The sequence below is a fragment of the Lolium rigidum genome, chromosome 3 (genome assembly GCF_022539505.1).
Source record: "Lolium rigidum isolate FL_2022 chromosome 3, APGP_CSIRO_Lrig_0.1, whole genome shotgun sequence".
Lineage (NCBI taxonomy): Eukaryota > Viridiplantae > Streptophyta > Magnoliopsida > Poales > Poaceae > Lolium > Lolium rigidum.
Genome location: NC_061510.1, coordinates 324,544,718 through 324,571,689, shown reverse-complemented (window position 1 = coordinate 324,571,689; position 26,972 = coordinate 324,544,718). Strand labels below are relative to the sequence as shown.

The 26,972-nt window shown below is 43.9% G+C and overlaps 2 protein-coding genes across 6 annotated transcripts; one reads left to right on the top strand and one right to left on the bottom strand.

Annotated features, from left to right (window-relative positions):
• The first annotated feature begins 243 nt into the window (after window positions 1–243).
• Window positions 244–7,263, top strand: LOC124703831 (phosphomethylpyrimidine synthase, chloroplastic-like). 4 transcript variants are annotated; one of them, XR_007003333.1, is made up of 8 exons: window positions 244–365; window positions 1,044–1,351; window positions 1,460–1,587; window positions 2,454–3,280; window positions 3,919–4,594; window positions 5,235–5,324; window positions 5,482–5,720; window positions 6,918–7,263. XR_007003333.1 is itself a non-coding variant. In XM_047236071.1 (6 exons), exons 2-5 carry the CDS (start codon window positions 1,047–1,049, stop codon window positions 4,591–4,593), a joined length of 1,935 nt encoding a protein of 644 aa, XP_047092027.1. In that variant the 5' UTR covers window positions 244–365; window positions 1,044–1,046; the 3' UTR covers window position 4,594; window positions 5,235–5,448. The 4 variants fall into 4 exon arrangements, 1 of the variants encoding a protein (XP_047092027.1); XR_007003334.1 differs by having other exon boundaries at window positions 5,510–7,263; XR_007003332.1 differs by having other exon boundaries at window positions 5,482–7,263.
• An 11,477-nt stretch (window positions 7,264–18,740) lies between these two features.
• LOC124703830 lies at window positions 18,741–22,332 on the bottom strand. Of its 2 annotated transcripts, XM_047236070.1 has the most exons (6): window positions 22,253–22,332; window positions 20,643–22,213; window positions 19,714–19,923; window positions 19,502–19,554; window positions 19,236–19,425; window positions 18,741–19,018 (listed from the first exon to the last, which is right to left on the bottom strand). In XM_047236070.1, the coding sequence occupies exons 2-6, from the start codon at window positions 22,198–22,200 to the stop codon at window positions 19,005–19,007; spliced, it is 2,025 nt and encodes a 674-aa protein (XP_047092026.1). In that variant the 5' UTR covers window positions 22,201–22,213; window positions 22,253–22,332; the 3' UTR covers window positions 18,741–19,004. The 2 variants fall into 2 exon arrangements, with proteins under 2 accessions (XP_047092026.1, XP_047092025.1); XM_047236069.1 differs by having other exon boundaries at window positions 20,643–22,332.
• Between the last annotated feature and the right edge of the window lie 4,640 nt (window positions 22,333–26,972).

Here is a 26,972-nt window from a genome sequence, read left to right as displayed (position 1 = left end):
TGCGTATCTGGACGTGTGTGTCATCAATCAATCGTGGAGCACCTTTTGTCGAGAGGTGGACGTGCACACTGGAATATCTGGGCTGGGCAGCCACAAATATCTGGTGCCACTGGTACAGTGGTACTACCGTCGGTTTCCCATCGTTTGGCCACACGCGCCGGCTGTCCTCTTCTGCGGCGAGGAGTGGCCACCCGTGCTCTATCCTCCCCTCGCCGGCCCAGGCCCAGCGCCGCGATCGCCTTCCCCCTATAAAGAATCTCCCTCTCGATCCACTCGTCAGGTGTGCACACCACTGCCATCCCCTCTCGGCCGGCTACGCTCACTCCTTCCCACCGCCTCTCGCGGGATCCGCCGTTTCGCCTAAGGTAAGCGCCCTCCCTTTCTCTCATGGCCGGATCGAGCCGATCGTGCTTGCTGCTCCGCTCAAGGGCAGGCGTCATGTCTTGTTTCTGGGAATTGGATCCATTCGTTGCCAGTTGTGCAGCTATAATCCAGTTTATGCAATCAATCCAGTTTCGTAGTGGGGATTTGGGACCTCACAATTGACTAGTACGATTTTTTCATGCATGTATAAACGTGGGGATCGGTGTGTAGTTGCAGAGACGCACACCAGATTGACAGTAGGACTTGTATGTTTCAGACTCCACAAGTTCAGATAACAGCCAGCCTCCTGTAATAATGTTATAAAAAGTACTACTCCGATTCATATTAATTGACTTCAATATGAATGTATCTAGAACTAAAATATGTCTAGATACATCCATAGTAGAGTCAATTAATATGAACCGGAGGGCTACCTCCCTTACAAAATAAGTGTTCGAGCAGTTTTTTTTTTCTAAATGAGGATATATCTATATTTTAAATGCGTCTACATAATCCATATCTAGAGAAACTTGTGAGTTGTGACACTTATTTTGAAACGGAGGCCAATAGCTGCCACACACCGTAGAATAAAACTAGTACTCCGTCTAGACCATTTTTTCATTTGCAGATATAAACTAGGCACGCTCTTATCTACAACCACTAATCTGTACCTTAAACAGGAAATGGCTGCGCTGCAACCATCCTTCTCATCGTCGACGATGGCTATGAACAACAGCTGCGGCGCCATCAAGTTCCCCAAAACTGCACTTCTGCCTGGTTTCGGTGGTATTTCGCGCACTCAAGATGCGCAGGACAGGAACGCTAGCCTCACTCTTTCAAGGCCCAAGGCTGCTTCAGTGACTGACCAGTCAGTAGCTGAGCCAGCAAAGCCTAGGCAGAAGAAACAGACGGTTGATCCTGCCGCTCCAGAATTTCTGCCGCTCCCAGCGTTTGAAGAATGCTTTCCACGCAGCACCAAGGAATCCAGGCACGCTTCCTGTTTTTACTTCGTCTAGCAGCTATATCTGGATTGCCAACATGTTTGTGTTCCAGTATACTGATTATACCTTGTGTTTGCTATTGTTGTGATTTGCAGTGAAATTGTTCACGAGGAATCAGGTCACTCCCTCAAGGTTCCGTTTCGGAGAATCCATTTGACTGGAGATAGTGGGCACTTCGATACGTATGACACCAGTGGTCCCCAGAACATAAGCCCAAGGATTGGTAACTCACCGGCCTCATCTTTCTTGTCATGTTTTTATTTTAACCCATTTAAACTGCTTTTACTCTGTGAGTCCTAACATCTAGATCAGCTGTTGCATAGAAACATAGATGCTGTGCACGCTCTCTTGCAACTATGCACTTGTGCTTACTGCATGTGCCTTGATCTAATCTTTGTTGGAATAAGTTAATTTTATAGTCAAATAATAGACGGTTTAATCTTTGTGGTAACTTAGTTTGGAGTTCAGGGTTGATTTCAGACTTGCAAAATAGTTGAAGAGGCCAAGTAGACTTATCACATTTTTCTGGTCATATATCGGATATCTCACTAGATGTCTAACTAACTGAATCTGGTGTTTTTCTAAGGACACAATAATCATATCGCCCTAGTTACCACATTAAGTCATCGTCACCAGGGTTGGTTTTCTCCATGTTTTCGTCATCATTTGGGCGGAGGTGTTTCATTTCCCATAACCCTTTTGTAGATATATTGTTGGGAGATGAATGGATGAATGTATTTCCACTTCTAACTTTGATAGTAGTAAATATAAAGGTAGATGCAGTTAAAAAATGACAGAAATGTTGGCAGAGCACATGGTTATAGTTGTCGATGTCTTGGATTGTCGTTCAGGAAAAAATTAAGTTAATCTTGCATACTATTGTATAAAGTCTTCTACAAGAAAGCAGTAACGTTAGATGATTTAGTATCCTGGGAAATTTGCTATAGAAGTTCCATCAGTTAGATATCATCAGAATAGCAATACAGTTCTTTTGTTCATCTGAATAATTCAAATCAGTTTTGTTGCCCCAAACTTGAAATTCCAGACATATCAGTTTGTTTGTAGTAACTATTCATTCAATTCTTGCAGGACTCCCAAAGATAAGGAAAGAATGGATTGACAGGAGGGAGAAGTTAGGTAGTCCTCGATACACGCAAATGTACTATGCTAAGCAGGGAATCATAACAGAGGAGATGTTGTACTGTGCCAAACGTGAGAACCTCACTCCTGAATTTGTCCGGTCTGAGGTCGCCCGTGGACGAGCTATTATTCCTTCCAACAAGAGGCACCTGGAATTGGAACCCATGATTGTTGGCAGAAATTTCCTGGTAAAGATTAATGCAAACATTGGAAATTCAGCTGTTGTGAGCTCCATTGAGGAGGAAGTCCACAAGCTCCAGTGGGCCACAATGTGGGGAGCTGATACCGTCATGGACCTTTCAACAGGGCGCCATATCCATGAAACCCGTGAATGGATTATTCGTAACTCTTCAGTTCCTATTGGGACTGTTCCTATTTACCAAGCACTTGAAAAGGTTAATGGTATTGCGGAAGATTTGAGCTGGGAAGTCTTTAGAGAAACTTTAATTGAACAGGCTGAGCAGGGTGTTGATTATTTCACCATCCATGCTGGTGTGTTGCTCCGTTATATTCCTCTTACAGCAAAAAGAATGACTGGCATTGTTTCTCGTGGTGGATCAATCCATGCAAAGTGGTGCTTAACGTATCACAAGGAGAACTTTGCTTATGAGCATTGGGATGACATTCTTGACATATGCAACCAGTATGATGTGGCATTATCAATTGGTGATGGTTTGAGGCCTGGTTCTATTTATGATGCAAATGACAGTGCTCAGTTTGCAGAACTGCTGACTCAAGGGGAGCTAACACGCCGAGCATGGGAGAAAGATGTGCAGGTAAGAATAAACATGAGTAAAGTTTAACCAAATATATTCGAATATATGCTATCATGGTTGTATGTGTTTTTCATATTCCATTGATCAGTAACAGGATGTTCTGAATAAGCTTTGATTATTGCGATCAAACTTTTATATAAATTCTAAGGACAAGATATTAACTATGTTATCTGTTCAGAAAGTTATTATTGTTAACATGAAATTGAAGTGAATATTTAAAGTAACTGGTAATAAGTAGAAAAAACATTTTGTTTTGCACTAAAATTGAATATGTGCCATGTTGGCAGATTGCACATTGAGCATAAAAGACACCATATTAAATAGGACAGATATTAACTGTTTTCATCTGATCTTTTCTGCGCCCATGACTAATGTGCACATTGTCATTTTTATTTGGAACAGTGTATATGCAATGATATTCATTAATAGTGCAATGTAGCTTATGCTTACCTAGAAATTAGTTCTCGGAAGAACAACAAGTGAGAAAATATTAAAGATCGATTTTTCAAACTCTTGATTTGCAAAGTGCCCTGAATGATAAATCATTTTTATTTTCCCTAGTTGCTCAGTAGTTGAACTTGCAGCTGTATTTCTATCTGCTATATAATATAGTCTTGCTGATATTCCTTCACTTCTAGGTAATGAATGAAGGTCCAGGGCATATTCCGATGCATAAAATTCCTGAAAACATGCAGAAACAGCTGGAGTGGTGCAATGAAGCACCTTTCTATACATTGGGTCCTTTGACAACTGATATTGCACCTGGTTATGATCACATCACCTCAGCCATTGGTGCTGCCAATATTGGGGCTCTTGGCACTGCACTTCTTTGTTATGTAACACCAAAGGAGCACCTTGGGTTGCCTAACCGTGATGATGTGAAGACAGGTGTTATATCCTATAAAATTGCTGCTCATGCTGCTGATTTGGCAAAGCGTCACCCCTACGCACAAGCATGGGACGATGCACTAAGCAAGGCAAGGTTTGAGTTTAGATGGTTAGACCAGTTTGCTTTATCTCTGGATCCAGTAACTGCTATGTCTTTCCATGATGAGACATTACCATCTGATGGTGCCAAAGTAGCACATTTCTGCTCGATGTGTGGTCCCAAATTTTGTTCGATGAAAATCACGGAGGATATAAGGAAGTATGCTGATGAACATGGTTATGGGACAGTAGAGGAAGCTGTGAGACAAGGAATGAGTGATATGAGTGCTGAATTTATGGCTGCAAGGAAAACAATTAGTGGCGAACAACATGGTGAAGCTGGAGGGGAAATCTATGTTCCAGAAAGCTACCTAGCTAAAAAATAAGGTCAGTTAGTTTTTTTATCATGTAAAAGAACACACATGAAGCTTTTTTATTCGAAATAGTATACATGATAATAAGAATTAAACCATACCAGTAATCCTTAAACATGGATCACAAAACACAATTCATAGTTTGAGACTTTGAGCCATATATGTTTTTCTTTCCTCCAGTTAATTTTTAAACCATGGATACTCCTTTTTTACCTTATTAGGTTGGTCATAATTACATTGCATAATCTGCTTGATCATAGTTCTAAATTGCCATGTCATAAATGTGGTTAATTTCCTGTCCACACAATATGAAACTTTTGCAGCATTGAACAAGCTTTAACTTCCATTAGAAAGTGTCGTAAACCAATAGTTTGTTGGATTGGCTGTACAGATGCGTACATTTAGTAGTCTGATTAATTTGGTTGAATGATCCATTGATTATTGTACCAACTACATGCAGGAATACTTTAATATCATAATAATGTAATTCTACTGAAGTGACTTATTCCTTTGTTTCTGTTAGATTCAACTTTTACTTGAATTTTTTGTCAGGTAACATAACATTTTGATTGTATGCTGTATGGATGTGAATACACATGTGTTTGTATATCTTTGGTATTTTATCATAATTCAGAAATACAAACTTTGTGCAGATCTCCTTGGCAGCATCTGTTCCAGGTGATGCAGATCTGATGGCTAGGCTGTTTGTCAACAGCACTTCTACCATCCTTTGTTAGGAGGTGGTAAGCAGGATATCTGCCTCAATAAAGCTGGTGTCGCTTAGCTTCAGTTTTTCTTATGTCGTCATGGATTGTAATAAAGAAAACTCTGTTGTGCTATGTTTGCTATATTCCTCTTTTCGTATCATTATGGGATTGTTAGTGATGAAAGTAGCACCAGGGGTGCCTGTATTCTCAACGATCTGAAGGGCCCTTGGCCTGGATTGTTGTGATATGGGCTGAGAAAGTCCCTTTGAACCTGATCAGGATAATGCCTGCGAAGGGAGTGTGCATTTCTATTTTCATGTTTCCCAGGACACACCCAATCCTCAACCTTTCGGAAATCGAGGGATCATATTTTCCTGAATGTCTGGAGCGCACCAACTGGATATGCATTTTTCTTACCTCGGAGGTTACATGGTAATGTATATGATTTCTTGAACCTGTTTGCATATTGGCATTTTTCCCGGAGAGAATCTTAGGTATTTATCATGGCATGCATGTAATTTAGTCATGTGTGTGATCAATAGTCAAACTACAGTGTGCCCGCTACATCTTGCAAAGCATTCACCATGTCCTATATAATCTACTTTTACATCTATCCATCTATATCTTTCATACTAGAAGTATGCAAACTCTGGCTGGACTCCGAGTGTCATACATATTGGAAATTTTAGTCGCGTGCTAACTGCCATTTGTAGAACAAAGGTACTAATAAAATTTGGCTCGACTTGATTATTTGAAATGTGTCTATTAGGAATTGATTTTTAGAATGGCTAAGTTACAGTTTTATCATCAACTATCCTTTTGTGTTTCCCATTGGAATTATCAAATGTAGCAAGTGCATCATAGGTTCAGTACACCATTGTTTCTCCATGGACAGTTAATTCATGTTAATCTTTCATGCATAAAACTGTGTACATTGTAGAACTTGGCAGTATTTTTTAGTGCTCGAATGGTTTATAGCCACAAATCTCCTCCCATAAGTTAAGGCGTTCCACATGCTTAGTTCTCGATGTCAGTTAAGCACACTACAGAAATACATATCTATCAGCCATACAAGCGTGGCAAAAAAAAAACTCCCTACATAAGTCTGTGGTAGGTATCAATTCGAAAAGTGTCTTTGTCTCCCACGATCTAGTGATCCCTTCACCCTAAAATATTCAAAAACCATATTTACAAGTTCAAAAAAATCTGAACATAGAAAATGATGTATCCCACAAGCATGCAAAATCGCAATGAGAAATTCTTTATATTGTGGGCTATGTAAAAAATAAAAAAAATCTGATAAAAGTTGGAGATTTGAAAATATGCATGCTCAAATCCACTCTTTTTTCATTTTTGTGTAGGTCAGAAACAAAATATGTGAATTGATATTTTCCACGTTTGTGGGATACATCATTTGGCTACATCCGGATTTTTTTTTCATTTTTTTGAATCTCGTAAATATTGTTTTGGATTTTATTTTCTAGAAAAAATAACAGGATCACTGGAGCTGGGACCCAAAAATCTCCGCTCCTATCAACTATCTATCAATCATAGGGCCCCATACTCCTTGCGACGTCACTTTTTGTATCAGTGGAGAACGTAACTTTATGTTTACCTTTGGTCATTTAGGCACATGTTTCATAGTTGACTTCGTTGCCACTCTACCATTTTGGTTCATGATCCAAATACCTTTGCTGACACGAAACATCGAGAGACATATGGGTGAAATATGTCAGAAAGGTGCTAGTGTCTGGGGTCTTTCTAGAGATGACAAAGAGCTTCGTTTCTGTTCTGATTGTGCACGTTTTATGTGATGTTGCGGCCTGTGGGTTTGTGGCTCCGGTTATCACACTGTTCTTATTTCGTCTTTGAAGTTATGTACTTATGTTCACTGTATAAATGAACTCCTTACAAGTTCAGATGTCAACTTGTAAACAATTCTTTGTCTTATACATGCTGGTATATGTCTTGCTTATTTCGATGTGGAACAAGGCCATGCCGCTTCATCGTTTTTTCTACTTCACGATGCTTTATGTTTTGATGTTTCGCTTCGCTCAAGCTTCATACTACGTGGAAATAGCAGGACCATGTTTGAGAATTTGCACGCTTGGCCTGAAATTATGCACTGATTTTGTGAATGAAATATCTGGTTGCATAATTTCTGTGGAAATTCATACGCTGATTTTTCTGAATAAAATAGCTGATTACATAACTCATGCTACAGAAAACAATGATTTTACGTGTTAACCACGACTCTGTCCTTTTCATGTCCATGTAAGGACGATACCAATGCAACGACATAATTAAGCTGTGTATGAAATATGTCAAGATGGCAAAATACTGGCGTGAAAGCATAATTTTGAAAGGAGAGATAACGTTTATAAAATATGTCAATCTAGATATGCCACTTATGTGGCATTCAAGATGGTATACATTTTCACCCACTCCAAGCTGATCGTCTCGCATGTGCCCCGGCTTAAAACGAGAAGTCTTAGAAGAGCTTTGGTGGAGCCGGAGCGGTTGTCTGAGAAAGGAAATTATGAGAGCTTTGTTGAATTCCAAGTTAATTCCTAGAGTTTCAAAGCGATGTATGTAGGGAAAACTCCGATCAAATGGAATCATACGAAATTCATATGAAATCCCAGCCCATTTTTCTTGCACCGGTGCAAAGTCAAGTACCAATACCAAGCTAAAAAAGTGGGCTTTTGTGGAGAGCGGATACCTGGTTTCAGGCTCATGTGCTTCCCTGCTGGTAAGGGCCTCTTTGGACCGTATTCCACAGAAATTAGATGACCTCAATCCTATGGATTAAAGGGTTCCCATACAAAAACTTCTTGCAATTACAAATTTGTATGATCTTCCTTCAGTCCAGAGAGGCCTTAGCGAAAAGAAAATTCACACTTTTTTTGCAAATGTTTGAGTTCTTTCGTATACTTTTACAATTTTCTGAATTCAAGCATTGGTGTGCCCTAAAACATTTCTGCGCAAAAATTTAGTTGCAGTCATGTGATAGAGAAAAAAGTTACTGTGTGATGCCAAAAAATGTTTATTTTCATTTTAAAATGTATACACATGAAGGGCTAGGGCATTTTCATGTGTGACACTTGATGCGCACATCCTTTCTTATTCTTAATACAAAAACTAGCAGCCAAACGTGTCCGACTCACATAAAAAAAAACCCTGGGCCGTATGCTTTGCGGTAGTAACTCCACCAGGTATCACTAACCCTATGGTGAAAGGACAACCAAACAAAATACATAAATCCTAGGCTAATCCTTCAAGAGTAAAAATCGGCATGTGCTTCGATGATGACGAGTCGAATCATAGGTCGATATCAGGATTTTCATCCCAAAAACCGAGCTTTGGTCCACTACCTTCAACATGGACATGACGTAGGAGTGCGCAAAGGTGGACCTAGGATTTTTGCGAAGCCTGGGCACACAACAAAGCTGAAGTCTAATTCAAAGAAAATATCAAGGCAAGATGTAATTTTAACCAAGGAATCCAAGACTGAAGCCTGGGCAAGTGCCCAGGCAACAGGTATGCTGGATCGGTCCCTGGGAGTGCGTCAACATAGCCTAATCAAAGATTTTGTGTTTTCACTAGAGTGCACATACTCGATGTTGAAGACGCTTACACCCTCATCACATGCCCGTCTAACGACTCCTCGCTGACAAGCTGCCGCTGGAGGAGAAACTGAAAGGTGATAATGTCCCATATCGCCGCACCTCTAGTCACTATTGCGCTGCCTTCGATTGAGCAACAACAAGCATGACGCTGGAAGAGATATGGTGCATTGCACCTTCGATCAGGCATGACTTGACATCTCCGCATGAAACACAATGCATAGTCATGGCCAGGCCAGCATGACTTCACACCTTCTCGAAGACATCGTTTGTAGCACATGCGGAGTCAAACCGAACTCGATATGGAAGTCGATGGGGCATACAACGCCGCTGGCCTTGAAACTCCACGGTCTCAAAAGATTACGTCCCGTACCAAGACCGACCACGATACACGGAGGTTAGGACCATCACCAAAGCGAAGATCCGAACACTATTGCATCCCGGCGACGATGTCCGTTGTTGTCGAAAGACCAGGGCTGCCGCCCAAAGCGTTCAACTACTGCAGCACCAATGGCTGATGTCACAGCGAACATATTGTGGCTAGATCGGTGCCGCTTGACTCACTGTCGGCTACCACGCTGCCACATGGCTGCAACCTCAGCATTGCTATCGGGAGAACGTCGACTGCCCTCGGAACCGCGTTCGCCCAACCACCATCATCATGCCGCCACCCTAGAGACCTTGCTCCACCTCGCGCGTCTTTCGTCCAAGTTCGAGCACCACGCTCCGGCTGGATGTCGCCACCACAAGAGGAGGCCAGAAGATCTAGACACGCTGACCGATGTCCGTATCGTGGGGATTCGCCATCGGCTTCCTCTGGTGGTGGTGAGAGGTTGGGAGAGAGAGAGGGACGAATTTTGGGGCGACATCTAGGGTTTCGCTCGAGCCATCCTAGGAGCAACGCGTGGATTTTAACCAAACACGTGCACTTCGGTGCACCTTTGAATCGTTAGAGTCTCATATGTAGGGGTGTACGTTTTCGAATATGTTTTAGAGATACCATATCTGGTATGAAAGAATCCGACGGGTAAGGATATCTGATTTCGAACTTTACACCCAAATACGGTATAGGCTATGGTATGTCATTTAGCACCCAGCCGTACCCAAAAATTATTAGGATTGCCCGACGGTTTTTTTTAATCTAAATAACTTGATTTTTAGTTTTCTTTAAAAGTTCAAAATTTTCATCAATGTTGCCCAAATCTCATAAAAATGACCCAACTTTTAAACGGGGATGTCAATTCTTTCCTTCTTTCAAATATTTTGAAATGTTTGTAAACACATCACCATTGCCTTGTGGGACCCGGTCATCAAATTTGCAGTTTTTGTACAGAATCAAATTTGCAGTTTAATCCAGAATTTAGACTTCTGTGCATACATAAAGTGAGCATTTTAAGCTAATATTTTTTCGTACGTCCCTGTAGCCGCCGCCTCTTGAGAAAAGCCTTAGCCGCCCCTACTCAGCCTCCTCCATAGATCGGTTCCCCCTCCTCCGGCCGGCTTCGCCGGCGTCGGGAGGAGTGGGGAACCCGATCTATGAGTGGAGTTTTCAATAAAAGTAGTCTTTTCGGTAGTCTATGTTAGGTTTTTGGTCGCCGTTTTCTTGTTGGTTTCCCCGCAATGGAGATGGCATTGTACTGCAATAAGTGATCTTCGGCCTTTCGTTCGACGACGAGATCTCCTTCCCGACGTCAATGGTGGTGCTGAAAGATTACAATTATCTAGGTATGGGTGTTCGAGATCTTACTTCGCCGGATCGATCTTGGATCTTTTCTCATGGTTGCCGCGAGGAGGATTATCCTCGCAGTTCTTGTCCCGGTTGCTACGTCCTCGATAATGGTGATTCCTATTCTCGGCTCTCCATCAACGTCGACAAGGCAGATCGGTTTTTATTCCCTGACATACTGGTGTTGGTACTCTTGCCGATGTTGATTGACTATTTTAATGGTTGCGCGCGTGCACGCAGCCTTGGCATTGCGGCTCAAATTAAAATTATGGGAGAACCTTCGTTGGTATTTACAGGTCTATGGTTTGTTATCTATCTTTGGCTGCCTTCAGAAAAGTACAAGATTATGTCTTGGAAGAAGAAAGAGTTTGAAGATCTCGAAGATTTGCTAGTATCTTTTAGACTTTATTTTGTAATCGCTGGAGACAGCTCGTGTATCTCTACCATGTACTATTTGTTATTATGAATACTAGGAAAGAAGCCCGTGCGATGCTACGGCGCGTGTGCGTTGCAATTATACCTAGCAATGGATTGCCTTGCCCGAAGCTCAGTCCAAAATTCCCAGGCTTGGACCTGAAAAAGTTGGCCCGATGGCTATGCCAGGCTAGGCCTAGGTACCCCAAAAGATGAAATAAGGAAGCAGCCAAGCTCACGACCCGACATGCTTCCCCAGTCCGACAGATGCCTAGGTATAGTTGCAATGAGGTGACTCATTCTAATTGTGAAGGTCATGTTCACTCCCAAGTTATATGCCGAAAAAAGTCGACCGTCTCGCTCGCATAATCCTAGCCTCACTTTGCCCTTTAGTCTTAATTTTATTTTCTACTTGATCTACATTTTAGGAAATGTTTTATATTGTGGCATAGAGGCTACTATTTATATATTTTTGTACCATATACTTGAAAATGATTACAGTTCTATTTTAAACTTTTGAACGTATACTCCTATGTATTTGTATCCTTTAAGTATAACCTACTATCTTTGTTAAAATATGATGCATGTAATTTCCATTTCGAGAACGATGCAACACAACCACATGAGACAGGCAGGTACGCATACACGCCCCCAGTTTTTGAAAATCGAGTATCTGATTGTCGTGCCCCACCAAAGATCAGCGTCCATTCAAAGGCTATCCGTCCCGTCCAACCAATCGTCTTCCCAACTCTCATCCTCTTTCCGCAATCCTTTCCCCTACCTATATAAATCGACGGTACATGGCTTAGGGGAGCGAGGTGGGATTATTGCACATACATAAACGTGCGTCCTTAATTCTAGTACTGTAAAACAAAGCGCAAAAAGATGACCTGTGGCCCAACACCGAGGCTGTTTGGCCCAGTTCAGCTGTCAGACAGAAGGTGGGAACGTGGTAACGAGAGAATAGAACTAAAGGGTACGATGGCATCGTTTCGTGGGAACCCGGGCTGGGGAGGCTGTTCGTCCGGCAGCGCGGCAACAACAGGGCCGGCCCACACGTTCATGGACGAGCACCGGAGCACGCGACAGACATTCCGATCCACACGTTGTGATCCATGTTCGGGGAGGAAAAGAACTCAAGAAGCTGGCCCCATACATTCTTCCACAGCGCGAGGAAAGGGGATCAAGGAGTCCTGGCGGCGTCCTCGCCATGGAGGTTTAAGCTGCACCGGGAGACCGAGCTTCCCCAGTCCCGAGCTTTCCCAGTCCCGGAGACGCGCCTTCCCGAGCAGGCCGAGCTTCGGCTCTGCACCCTTCTCTCCCCAACCAGAGCGCCTCCTCTATGCCGCCTGTACAAAGGTCTAAGGAGAAAGCTCGCATTGGATTTCTCGCTATTGATTATTCTCAACTTAGACATCCATACCGGGACAACATAGACAACAGATAATGGACTCCTCTTTTATGCATAAGCATGTAACAACAATTAATAATTTTCTCAATGAGATTGAGGATTTTGTCCAAAACTGAAACTTCCACCATGGATCATGGCTTTAGTTAGCGGCCCAATGTTCTTCTCTAACAATATGCATGCTTAACCATAAGGTGGTAGATCTCTCTTGCTTCAGACAAGACGAACATGCATAGCAACTCACATGAAATTCAACAAAGAATAGTTGATGGCGTCCCCAGAAACATGGTTATCGCACAACAAGCAACTTAATAAGAGATAAAGTGCATAAGTACATATTCAATACCACAATAGTTTTTAAGCAAATGTCCCATGAGCTATATGTTTTAAGGTGAATGATGGAATTTTAAAGGTAGCACTCAAGCAATTTACTTTGGAATGGCGGAAAATACCACGTAGTAGGTAGGTACGGTGGACACAAATGGCATAGTGGTTGGCTCAAGTATTTTGGATGCATGAGAAGTATTCCCTCTCGATACAAGGTTTAGGCTAGCAAGGCTTATTTGAAACAAACACAAGGATGAACCGGTGCAGCAAAACTCACATAAAAGACACATTGTAAACATTATAAGACTCTACACCGTCTTCCTTGTTGTTCAAACTCAATACTAGAAATTATCTAGACCTTAGAGAGACCAAATATGCAAACCAAATTTTAGCATGCTCTATGTATTTCTTCATTAATGGGTGCAAAGTATATGATGCAAGAGCTTAAACATGAGCACAACAATTGCCAAATATCACATTACCCAAGACATTATAGCAAATTACTACATGTATCATTTTCCAATTCCAACCATATAACAATTTAACGAAGAAGAAACTTCGCCATGAATACTATGAGTAGAAACTAAGGACATACTTGTCCATATGCTACAGCGGAGCGTGTCTCTCTCCCATAAAGTGAATGCTAGGATCCATTTTATTCAAACAAAACAAAAACAAAAAACAAACCGACGCTCCAAGCAAAGCACATAAGATGTGATGGAATAAAAATATAGTTTCAGGGGAGGAACCTGATGATGTTGTCGATGAAGAAGGGGATGCCTTGGGCATCCCCAAGCTTAGATGCTTGAGTCTTCTTGATATATGCAGGGGTGAACCACCGGGGCATCCCCAAGCTTAGAGCTTTCACTCTCCTTGATCATGTTGCATCATACTCCTCTCTTGATCCTTGAAAACTTCCTCCACACCAAACTCGAAACAACTCATTAGAGGGTTAGTGCACAATAAAAATTAACATGTTCAGAGGTGACACAATCATTCTTAACACTTCTGGACATTGCATAAAGCTACTGGACATTAATGGATCAAAGAAATTCATCCAACATAGCAAAAGAGGCAATGCGAAATAAAAGGCAGAATCTGTCAAAACAGAACAGTTCGTATTGACGAATTTTAAAATGGCACCAGACTTACTCAAATGAAAATGCCCAAATTTAATGAAAGTTGCGTACATATCTGAGGATCACGCACGTAAATTGGCATATTTTTCTGAGCTACCTACAGAGAGGCAGGTCGGAATTCGTGACAGCAAAGAAATCTGAAACTGCGCAGTAATCCAAATCTAGTATGAACTTTACTATCAAAGACTTTACTTGGTACAACAAAACACAAAACTAAGATAAGGAGAGGTTGCTACAGTAGTAAACAACTTCCAAGACACAAAATAAAAACAAAGTACTGTAGGTAAAAACATGGGTTGTCTCTCATAAGCGCTTTTCTTTAACGTCTTTCAGCTAGACGCAGAAGGTGTGCATCAATTATTATCGAAGGGTGGTACTTCTACAGCGGGATGTGGATTTTTCTCAACCAAGCATAGTATATTGGATACATAAGTTTTAGCGTCTCCCTTTTCATTAGTCTTGGGCTTGCTACTCTCATCAAACAAATTTTCGGAAACAAGCCAAGCATAGTTATTTTCTAGTGCATCATTCATAGCTAGGAGTTTACATGGTATTGGTGCTTTGATCTCCCCTCCATCATCAATATTATTAGTATATCTTATTCTATCCATGTCCATCTTTTCAAGGAGACTAACAAAATTAGTATGAGAACCAAGCATATTAAATTTAGCAAAGACCTTTCTAGCTTCTCTTGCTAGACCACCAAATTCTCTAAGAAGGGTTTCTAAAACAAAATCTTTCTTTTCCCCTTCTTCCATATCACCAAGTGTGAGAAACATGTGTTGGATTATAGGATTAAGATTAACAAATTTAGTTTCCAACGAGCGAACTAAATGTGCAGCAGCAATATCATAAGTAGGCGCAAGGTCTACCAAGTGTCTATCTTCAAAATCTTCAATGGTACTAACATGATTGAAAAATTCTTCTATATTATTTCTCCCAACTATAGACCCACGTCCTACCGGTATGTCTTTTGTGGTAAAATTAAAAGGAAACATGATGAATTAAGTAAAGTAAATGCAAGTAACTAATTTTTTGTGTGTTTTTGATATAGTAAACAAGATAGCAAATAAAGTAAAACTAGCAACTAATTTTTTTTTGTATTTTGATTTAGTGCAGCAAACAAAGTAGTAAATAAAACTAAGCAAGACAAAAACAAAGTAAAGAGATTGGGAAGTGGAGACTCCCCTTGCAGCGTGTCTTGATATCCCCGGCAACGGCGCCAGAAATTTGCTTGATGCGTGTAGTTGACACGTCCGTTGGGAACCCCAAGAGGAAGATGTGATGCGTACAGCGGCAAGTTTCCCTCAGTAAGAAACCAAGGTTTAATCGAACCAGTAGGAGTCAAGAAGCACGTTGAAGGTTGATGGCGGCGGGATGTAGTGCAGCGCAACACCAGAGATTCCGGCGCCAACGTGGAACCTGCACAACACAACCAAAGTACTTTGCCCCAACGAAACGAGTGAGGTTGTCAATCTCACCGGATTGCTGTAACAAAGGATTAACCGTATTGTGTGGAGGATGATTGTTTGCAGAAAACGAGTAGAACAAGTATTGCGATAGATTGTATTTCGAGTATAGAGAATTGGACCGGGGTCCACAGTTCACTAGAGGTGTCTCTCCCATAAGATAAACAGCATGTTGGGTGAACAAATTACAGTTGGGCAATTGACAAATAAAGAGGGCATGATCATGCACATACATATTATGATGAGTATAGTGAGATTTAATTGGGCATTACGACAAAGTACATAGACCGCCATCCAGCATGCATCTATGCCTAAAAAGTCCACCTTCGAGGTTATCATCCGAACCCCTCCGAGTATTAAGTTGCTAACAACGAGACAAGTGCATTAAGTATTGCGCGTAATGTAATCGGTAACTACATCCTTGAACATAGCACCAATGTTTTATCCCTAGTGGCAACAGACATCCACAACCTTAGAACTTTCTTCATCGTCCCGAGATATCAATGGAGGCATGAACCCACTATCGAGCATAAACACTCCCTCTTGGAGTTACAAGCATCTACTTGGCCCGAGCATCTACTAGTAACGGAGAGCATGCAAGATCATAAACAACACATAGACATAACTTTGATAATCAACATAACAAGTATTCTCTATTCATCGGATCCCAACAAACGCAACATATAGAATTACAGATAGATGATCTTGATCATGTTAGGCAGCTCACAAGACCCGACAATGAAGCACAATGGGGAGAAGACAACCATCTAGCTACAGCTATGGACCCATAGTCAAGGGGTAGACTACTCACACATCATTCCGGAGGCGACCATGGCGGTGTAGAGTCCTCCGGGAGATGAATCCCCTCTCCGGCAGGGTGCCGGAGGCGATCTCCTGGATCCCCCGAGATGGGATCGGCGGCGGCGGCGTCTCAGTAAGGTTTTCCGTATCGTGGCTCTCGGTATCGGCGGTTTCGCGACGGAGGCTTTAAGTAGGCGGAAGGGCAAGTCGGAGAGGGGCACGAGGGGCCCACACCATAGGGCCGCGCGGCCAAGGGGGCCGCGCCGCCCTAGGGTTTGGCCACCTCGTGGCCCCACTTCGTCTCCTCTTCGGTCTTCCGGAAGCTTCGTGGCAAAATAGGACCCCGGGCGTTGATTTCGTCCAATTCCGAGAATATTTCGTTACTAGGATTTACGAAACCAAAAACAGCGAGAACAACAGAACTGGCACTTCGGCATCTTGTTAATAGGTTAGTTCCAGAAAATGCACGAATATGACATAAAGTGTGCATAAAACATGTAGATAACATCAATAATGTGGCATGGAACATAAGAAATTATCGATACGTCGGAGACGTATCATACACCAACGTGAATAATCTTCTGATGATTATGCTTGTTCCTGATGCATTTATTGGAGTACTCTAATTGGCACACCATCTTATATAATGTTTTTCCATTGGTATAGTCTCATATTCAGAAAGTTAAACTTGTTTTCTTTAAGTGCCACTTTGATCTGCACTAATATGCCACTTGTTAGTTCCAGTAAATTAATCAGGTCTTGAAAGTTTAAGTATTGTACTACACGAGCAAAACTAATCACAAGGATGGCAGTAGCTGGGCGACAACATCTCCCGCACCAGGGACAACAAGAAGGTCTCCCAGGCATGGAGGACCGGACTCTTCGGGTATGCTTCCTCGGTTCCTCCCAACTATCTCTCAGTTGTCAATGCCAATCTTGCTTCGAGCTGCAATTTGCAATCTAAGCTTTAGTACTAAAATTGCTACCGATAATGTTCATTATTATAGTTCTAGAACAAAGTTTAATGTGTTTACAACCTCAGATCTTATTTGGTCAATTACTGTATATAGATATAAGATGTATCCATGGTAACAAAACGTGTCCTAGTTTGATGATCTTTTTTGTATCTACAGTTTGCATTTACTTCTTTGAATTATGCTCTTCTAAACTCAAGTACTTTGTCTCATGGTAGGCTGGTAGCAATCGTGTTCTGTGACATGAGTGGATTTCATTCAGCTTACTCTAGGTATTCTTATTCTAGTTCAGGAGACTGACGTTGTATTCTTGTCCTCACACTAGTATCATAGATGATGTGACAATAAGTATGTGTTCTATACTGGAGTATTTTTTCTGGATTGTGTTGTGTTTTCTCCCGTCACTGTGTGTTTCGTATCAGAATATTCAGACTGGCACTACTGAAGTTCAGCACATTTGAGCTTTTCTCATGAATCATTCAGGCATGCTTGTGTAGGACATTCATTAGCATCAATCCATGCTTGTGCAGGACATGCTTGTTCATGCTTGTGTGTTGATTTATGGAATCTTTACCCAATCTGTTGGTGTTCACTGCAGTTAACTTTATAGCTAGTTCTACACCTAACAACATTGTTGTTTCTTCCTCACAACAACATGAACTACTAGAATTGTTTCCAGTACTTGTTCACTTGCTGCTTGTTTACTTGCAGGATCACAGCGAGGTCGTCCCCAATGCTGACGCACCTTCTCTGCTGCCGTCAACGCTCCCTGCCCTCAACCCGGCCTCCTCTGCTCCCTGTGCCCGCCTCTCCGCTCCGGCCTGGGAGACCTGGTGCTCCAGATCAGGTGTATGCGAGATGGGGATCAAGTGTCTCCAGTCGATCATGGGATCAGGTGTCTCCAGGAGACCTACGGCTCAGGTGACCTGGGACCGAGGAGATCAGGGACCTGGGGCTCTGGATGGGGCGGAGAAGGAAGCTGGCAGGGGGCGGAGGATTCGCTGGGTCGAGATATGCTCGCTGGAAGATCGCTGGGCTTGGTTGGGGCGCTCGACGAGATCTGGAAGAGGACGACGCTCGGGGCGGAGGTGGAAGACACCTGGGGCGATCGAGACAAATTTAGGGGTAGTGATGTCATTTTGCACGTTTTCACCTGGTCGGACAGTTTTGTTGAACGTCTTATATTTCTGCACGGAGGGAGTAGGATCCACCACGAGCTCATGATATGGCTACTAAGCCTGAGTCGGAGGGAGGGAGCTAGAACCTAGAGCGAGAGTAGGCCTTAGGTGTAGAGTGGAGTGGTGTAAGGTTAAACTGATTGTGAGCAATTAGGCTTAACTTCTTGTAGTAATTTGTTTCCCCTCTTCTATCTCGAAAAAGAGAGGTTTAAGGCCTGTGTGACCCCTTTTTCAGGTAATCAGACCGTGGTTAGTGGCGGGGGGAGGGGGTCGGACCAGCTTCTTTCACAAAGGAATGCACTTCAACATTTCATAAGATTGAAAGAGCTCACATAGAAATAAAAATCTTAAACTCCTATGACATTCGTAATAGAATACAACCATCAAAAGTCAGCCTCTGAAAACCGTCCATCAATAATGATTCACAAGACGCTACAACAAAACATCATTTAATGAGTCATAGTGATTCAAACGGATTATCTAACAACAGGGCACCATCAGTCTTCTCACGCAAAGCACACAGCTACATTATCTGAAAGGGTACCAAACAACACGGAATAAACAGCAATACAGGTTTAGCGCCACAGAAGTGGTCCACATATAAGATTTTGTTCGGCAGAGCTCCTGACGAACGAAGCACTCGGTCCGTAGAATTCACCGCATTACCACTGCAAAACTCATCAATCATAAAATTAGATCAAACAACCACCCCATTGGCACAAAGACTGGATTAAGCTAAATTACGTCAATCGTATAATTTCAATTTTGCATATGAATATCACGGATTTACTTTCAAAAGTCTTACCTAAGGAATTTGTTTGTGCAAACGATGTTCTAAACAGGATCACGCATGATTCTACTAGTGTTTGTAGATATTCTGATTACCTGACAGTGGTGGTGGCTGCAGCTGGGGCTGCAGTGGCTGCGGCTGCGGCTTGTGATGGTAGTTGCCATACCATGGATACATGCCATTGGCGTATAAATTGGGGACCTGGGAGCAATAGCTACCATAGTTCGGTGCATAGTGATTGAGCGAGAAGACTGTAGTCCAGTTGTTGACATTTTCTTGGGGTGTCTACAAGGCAAGTTAGGAGTATGAAGTAGAGGGAATAGACTTATCTGAAAAATGACAGACAGTAGACAGGATATACCTGAGAAGTATAAGAGCCCCAAGAAGTATTCTGCCCACCAATCAGAGTTCCATCTAATGCAAGGAAAGTAGAACATTAAATTCATAAACACTCGGTAGTCACCATAGGTATCAACATCTATAGTATAACAAACCAATCAGTTCAAATAAGGTACGAATTAGTATACCAGAGAGCACATTTATTTAGTATTAATGCAGAGTCAACATCTATACCATCTAATGCACGGCTGATTGTGCCTCCTGCATTGATCCTCGCCTCGCCTCTGGTGTCGCCCGCAGTGGAAGGCGTCAGCATTCCAGGCAGAGTTTCTTTTTCTTTTCTTTTGTTTGCTTGTTTTCCTGAGGCTTGTAAGCTGTGTATGCACCCTGTATCTGCCGTATGTGGCTTCATTAATTTAAAGCCAGGCTCTTTGAGCCTCTCATCTAAAAAAATATTTAGTGTTAACGATCAGAGATGGGTCAAGGTCAAATGCTTTATCAAGGCAGGCAGAATCAAACCAAAATACATAAGAATACTGTAAATGGAAACAGCAAGAGTATGATTGGATTGTGAAGAAAAAATAATGTATTCCATGTTTATTATTTCCTCTATTTCCTTTTACAAGACATTTTCGCAGGCTTAATTGGGCATGCCAAAATGTCTTACAAAATGGAACGGAGGGAGTAGTTGTCAGTGCCAAACAAGTGAAGAAGCTTGGCTAATTAGTACGAATTATCAATGTACAAGAAGTGGTATCCAGATCGACAGAACTACTGCTATGGTGTTTATCAGAGTCAAAACCTAACAGGTGAAGGAACTTGGCTAATCAGTACCAATTATCTATGTACAAGAAGCGGTATCCACATCGACAGAACGACTGTTATGATGTTTATCAGAGTCAAAACCTAACAGGTGAAGAAACTTGGCTAATCAATATACACTATCTATCCACAAAAAGCTGCACGCACCATCCCCAATTTGACAGGTCTTACTGCACATCGCCTGCTTCCAAATGACCATGTGTGCATCTATGTGCAAGAATTGTGCAGAATAAAATTTGCCAAAACAAATTCACTGATACACGAAAAATACTTATTAAGGGAAAGAGAAGACATTCATTAGAGTTGTCACATGATAAACAAACAATTATCTGTATAGTTACCTGAATCAGTATTCAGATATTTGGACAAGGCACAGGGAATGTAGTTCATTCCAGAAAAATAGGATCCTCCTGAAGAAAATGGCACCAGTTCTTCAACTGTTTTCTTCTCCAAGTTAATGGCGACCACCCAAGACTTTTGGTCCTCCAATACACCCTTGCACACGAGGTAGACAACATCACTGTTAACCATGCTCAGAGTAGGAAAGCATGTTACAAGTTCTTTCAATGTCAAATTTTGAGGACTTTTGTGCCCTATCTCAGCCAACGTAACAGAATGACTTGGGCTGTTGTTGACAAGGATTTCATCAACATGAACCAAGAAACCCTTGTGCCAACAGTTGGATGAAATAGGCCTATCCCATGTGATGATCCTCCACCCAAGGTCCTCATAGTCCTCTTTTGTGTCATCCTTGGGATCCCACCACAACTCTGAATCATGGAGTACCTCCGTGTTTGACACATCTGGCATTTCACGAACGATGCGTCTTCTACAAACTTCCCTCTCAATGCACCTGATCATGCCATCCAGGCACACGACATCACGAAAGGAACGAGCGTCGCATTGGCTGAATTCAACCCGATTGGCAGGGAGCAAGCTAGGCAGCGGTATGAAGCTGAGCACGGGGTTCTCGTTGACCACATTGCACACCAGAATACCTTTCCAGAGATCGACCCAGCCTATCTTGCCACTTCCGAGTGTAATCACCTTCTGAGGCTCAAGTACCATCCCGTGGGCATGGAGCTCAGCCTCAAGCAGCACATTGCAAGTCCACGTTTCCAGCTTGGACCGGAAGACATGGACTTCGTACTGGCCATCAGTCAGTCTGTATTTGAGAGCGGCCAGGACAAAGTGCTCACCGTCGCCAAGGGTCACGAAACCCATGGTGTGAATGGACAACTTCATCGCCTTGATATAAGAACCTAAGCCCTTGACAAACTTGAGCGATGGATTGCAACCAGCTCTGTAGATACAGTAATCAGTTTGGGGGGCGCCTTTGAGAGATAAGCTGAGTAAGACGAGGTTATCCTCCGAGTGGACGATGAAAGGCTGCCTGGCGAAGTCCTCCGTCCTCAGGCCGGGGCAGTGGATGCTGAAGTGGGAGAGCCCTGGTGGTTCCGCGGGGAAGAAGGAGACAATGACCTCTTTCCCTCCGCTGGTACAGCTTTTAGCTTTGCTTGCGTTCTGGGACTTGTCGATGTGCCCCTTTTTGTCGAGGAAGACCCAGGCCGGAAGGCAGGAGCGGCGGCCGGTGGTGGTGGCATCGGTGTCCGGTTGGGTGGGAGTCTGGAAGGAGGCGGGGAGGCGGGAGTCCGGAGCGGTGGTGGCATCGGTGCCGGGTGGGGTGGGGGGCTGGAAGTAGGGGAGGCAGGGGCGCCAGGCGGTGGTGCCCGGTAGGGTCGAAGGTCGGAAGGAGACGGCCGAGGCCTTGGATCTCGCGAGGTCGGCGGCGCAGGCCATGGATCTCGCGAGGTCGGCGGCGCAGGCCATGGATCTCGCGAGGTCGGCGGCGCAGGCCATGGATCTCCCGGATCTCTCGAGGTCGGCGGCGCAGGCCATGGATCTCCCGGATCTCTCGAGGTCGGCGGCGCAGGCCATGGATCTCCCGGATCTCTCGAGGTCGGCGGCGCAGGCCAGGCAATTTTGAGGTTAGGGTTATCTCTTTTTCTCTGAGATGGTTATAGGGTTATCTCTGGGGAGAAGCGAGTGGACCGAAGAGTATAGTCTACTACCGATATAACGGGATCGGATCGGAGCTTCGGAGGCGGTGTTTCCGCTCATGGGCGCTTTGGTTGCTGGGCTGATTTTGGGCTCCTAGCGCAGGAATGTTAGCCCGTTTAAAACAAGCTTCGGGCTGATCGGAGGCCTATCTATATCTATATCTATACCTTCTTTTCTATATATATTATATATTATAAAGGAAGTATGGTATGGTTTCTCCCATATTTTTCGTCCGTTTTAAAACTATCCCTATTTTTTGATCACAATTATAGGAACTGCCACCGCCGACGTGATGTGCCGCTTCCTTCCGAAGCGAGGACGTAACCTAGAGCCCTAGATCCTCCCTCCCTTCATCTGTTCACGTGCACCGGGCCAGAAGCTTCGCGTCCCTTGTGCAATGTACGAGGATTGGGAAATAATCGTGCTGAACTATTCGAGTATTCATACGAATTACCCTCGGGTTTTAGTCCCACCTTGCTTCCATGCACTAAGAGCATCTCCAGCAGGCGCGCTATAAGTTGGCGCGGTATACGGCGCTGCGGCCGCGCTGTAAACCGTTGCCGCGCGCCGGAGCGATTTCTCTCCCGCCGGGTGCGCCATTTTGCAGCGCGCGTTGGCGCGGTAAAATAGCACCTCCGTCGGACGCGCCATTTTGCAGCGCGCGGACGCGGCGCAAACAACAAACACACACAAGTATGCATCCAACAAGATCAAACAATATATAAAAATTCACAAATAAATTGTATCATCCAAATACAATACATTGTTCACAACAATACTTCACACCAAATACAACACGTCCAACATACAACAATACAACATGGTTTTCAGACAATACTACACATAGTTTTCAAACAAATACAACAAATATGCAACTATTGTTGTCCATTCCAATTCCACCATTCTTCCATGAGATCTTTTTTTTTTGCGAAAATTCCACCGATCTATTAATAATCATCAATAGCAGTACAAACTGACCCAAAAGTAATAAAAATTACAAGTAGGTCTTTCGACCACCTAGCGACGACTACAAACACTGATACGAGCCGAAGGCGCGCCGATGTCCTCACCCCTTCATCACCGGATCCCGGCAAAGCTTGTCGTAGTAGAGCTTGTTGTAGTAGACAAACGGGAAGTCGTCGTGCTAAGGTCCCAAAGGACCAGCGCACCAGAACAGCAACCGTCGCCCAAGATGACAACTTTAGATCGGAAGAGACCGACTCGAAACCACACCAACGAACACGAAAACCGATCGGATCCCGCGAGATCCGCCGGGCACATGACTCCACGCGCCCTCTGCCGATGCTAGACGCACCACCAGAGCGAGGATAGAGCGGGGAGGACCTTATTCTGACATCAAGATGGAGCCGCCGTCTCACCATCCCGAAGAAGACACTGAAAATAACCTAACAAAGAACGAAAACCCTCCCGCCGGCGAAGCTCATCATGTGTCGTTGCACCGAATGGCATGGTATGAGGCAATGAATTGGGCAATCCTATGTGCGGACCTCCTCACTTGCACGGGAACCCCCATCAAGTCGTAGTGGGTATGATCCACATCTTTTCCGCGATCATCCTCTATAATCATGTTGTGCATGATTACACACGCGGTCATGATATACCAAAGGCATTCTTGGTCCCAAAATCTAGCTGGTCCACTAACAATGGCAAATTGGGCTTGCAAAATTCCAAATGCTCTCTCTACATCTTTCCTAGCCGCCGCTTGTGCATTGTGGAATTGGGTTTGCTTCTTACCTCTTGGTTGAATAATTGGCTTCACAAATGTTTGCCACCTTGGATATATGCCGTCGGCGAGGAAGTAGCCATAGTTGTACTTGTGGCCATTTGCTTCAAACTCCACCAATGGACCTTCCCGCATTGCAAGTCTTGTCATTAGTGGTGACCGTTGAAGAACATTGATGTCATTGCAAGATCCGGGCATTCCAAAGAAAGCATGTCATATCCAAGTCTCTTGGTCGGCCACCGCTTCAAGTACTATGGTGGCATCCTTCTTGTAGCCTTTGAATTGTCCATGCCATACCGCTGGACAATTCTTCCAACTCCAATGCATACAATCAATGGAACCAAGCATACCGGGAAACCCCCGGTTGGCGTTGATCTCCAAAAGCCTTGCCGTGTCTTGAGCATTGAGGGCTCTCAAGTATGTGGAGCCAAAGACATTGACAATTGCAACGACAAAGCGCTTCACACACAAGATAGAAGTGCTCTCTCCCATGGCCAAATGATCATCAATAAGATCCGCCGGTATACCATATGCCAACATACGCAAGGCGGCGGTCACCTTTTGATATGTGCTATGACCAAGTTCTCCGGCGGCATTCCTCCTTTGCTCAAAGAAGCGATCATATTTGGTGACCTCCGTTGCAATGTGCTTGAACAAGTTGAGACTCATCCGGAAACGCCACCGAAAATAGCTTTCAGGGAAAATCGGATTCTCATTGAAATACGACCGCATCAACTTCTCATGCCCTTCAATCCTTGCTCTCCACAACTTCTGTCTACCGAACACCGATCCACCAAATTTTGGCCTCTTAACGGCGCGGTATGCTAATAGTATCGATATGTTCTCCTCTTCTTCTTGGTCGAACTCGTCATCCGATGAATCATATGATGAACTCTACAAACATATGTATGAAATTACTTCTCTATGAACTATTGTAGCTAATTGGCGAGTAATAGAGGCCGGCCGGCGGAGGTTCATACCTTGCGAGCAAATGGGCGAGCACCATGGGCGCGCCATGTTGCTAGCAAGCTCGAGGACGACGAGGACGACATGTCACCGCCTGCGCGGAGGAGAACGCGACGGCGGTGCGAAGGGGGCCGCGGAGAAGGAGCGCCGACTACAACTCGTCGCTGGCGGCGGCGCGAGCGGCACAGTGCGGCGGAGCGTCCGCCGCTGCCAGGAGGAGGTGCGGGCGACGCGGATCTACGACGCGGCGGCGCGCAGAAGCGGAGGCGGCGGCGGAGTCGACCGGTGGCGGCTGGATTTCGCGCCGGCGGTAGGTGGGGAAATGAGGGCGCGCGCGGGGGGAGGAAATTTCCAGCCATTGGCTTTTTCGCGCTTGGACGAGCGTTGCCGCGCGCTGTAGCCGACGCGCCAGATATGCCGCTCCGGTTTGTGCAACACGCCGCGCGCCCTAAAAATTTTACAGCGCTGCGCCGTTTACCGCGCCTGCTGGAGCGCCACATTCCCTCCCGCGCGCGCTATATCGGACGTTTTTATGCCGCGCGGCCTATATAGCGCGTGTGTTGGAGATGCTCTAAGTGCCATCGGTTTATATACGTCCACGAGATGCTTGAACACAAGGTGACTAGGAAATCAACAAATAGCAGCAAAACGGGATGGATTATGGGCTGGCTGCCACCTGCATCGTGCAAAATTAAAAGGAGTCCTATGTGGACGACGAATACGGAAAGGAAGTGGCCGGCAAGATGCTCTCTCAGGAAAATAACATGATGATCCATGATTAGTTCTGTACTGTTCGTGGAGATAGAAAATTCTTTTTTTTTTTACATTTATGTATAGGTCACATATGGTCGGTTTTTATGCCAAAATCTGCACAAATAAGTGTCAACACAGGATATATACATGCGTGCGTTTTTTCATTTTTTTCTAAAACTTTAAAATAATTTTTTTTTTGGAATTTTTCATAATAAGATGCACGTGCACCCGGGTTCACATCGTCCGCCTCCATGATACGCTCTGCTATGTCCAAAAAAATGGCTAGATGTAGAATTCTTCTCTGTATATTTTTTCATTTAAATGGAAATTGGTTTTATGATGGTAACGAGTGCAATTATGGTAATATCGAAGATTTTATTTTTCAATGCCACATACACTATGCAAAAGGCTTCACCGAGTTACAAATTTGGCATCCGTCCAAATAATAGAGCCTCAAAAAAAAAATGAATGAGCATGGACTCACTATGGCTCATGTCATCGCATCTACTACTTCGCTCGCAAAAGGCTCTGCGGTCCCTTTTGAATGAAGGACAATCTGGAGGCGACCAATGGATGTGAGGAGCCTCACGATGAAGGGAGAGGCCTCTTAGGTACCGAGCTGGGGGCGACGCGGATTGTTGGCCATCCAATGCTCCAAAGTTGGATGACACGGGGTGAAAGACGCCTGGACCTGATCCAAGGAAGCACGTTGGTGAATGAGAGGAAAGGGGCACCTCAGACCAGATTGAAGAGGGATCGGGCCCGTTGCCCGGTAAGTAGGAACATGAGTGGAGTTGTGCCATTGTGAAAGATCGAGGACAAAGAGTTGACATAGGTGCAAGTGGTGGCCAGTTGCGAAACCGTAGCAACGCACGGGTATATGTGCTAGTCTATACCTAATAATAAAAGCAAAAGAAGTTTTTTTTGGTCCATCAAAAAATACCTCTTAAGTTGAACAAAATTATAAGCATTACTTTGAGTTTTCCTTTCGATCTGGTTAACTGGCTGTATTTTTCTCTGGATGACACAATAAGAGGTAGTACAAATACAAAAGGAGCAGAGGAAGATCTTCAGTACATACTGATTGTATTATGACTATACAACTGACCATGGCATAGTACGAAACCAGCTGGTAATGAAAAGTACA

Bases quoted from the DNA above. Each gene is read 5' to 3' on its own strand.
- LOC124703831 (XM_047236071.1), top strand. From the start codon at position 1,047: ATGGCTGCGCTGCAACCATCCTTCTCATCGTCGACGATGGCTATGAAC. The intron at 1,352-1,459 runs GCACGCTTCCTG...TGTGATTTGCAG, and splicing joins CGCAGCACCAAGGAATCCAG to TGAAATTGTTCACGAGGAAT. The intron at 1,588-2,453 runs GTAACTCACCGG...CAATTCTTGCAG, and splicing joins GAACATAAGCCCAAGGATTG to GACTCCCAAAGATAAGGAAA.
- LOC124703830 (XM_047236069.1), bottom strand. From the start codon at position 22,239: ATGGCCTGCGCCGCCGACCTCGAGAGATCCGGGAGATCCATGGCCTGC. The intron at 19,924-20,642 runs GTAACTATACAG...ATATTTTTTTAG, and splicing joins ATATCTGAATACTGATTCAG to ATGAGAGGCTCAAAGAGCCT. The intron at 19,555-19,713 runs GTATAGATGTTG...TCCTTGCATTAG, and splicing joins AATCAGCCGTGCATTAGATG to ATGGAACTCTGATTGGTGGG.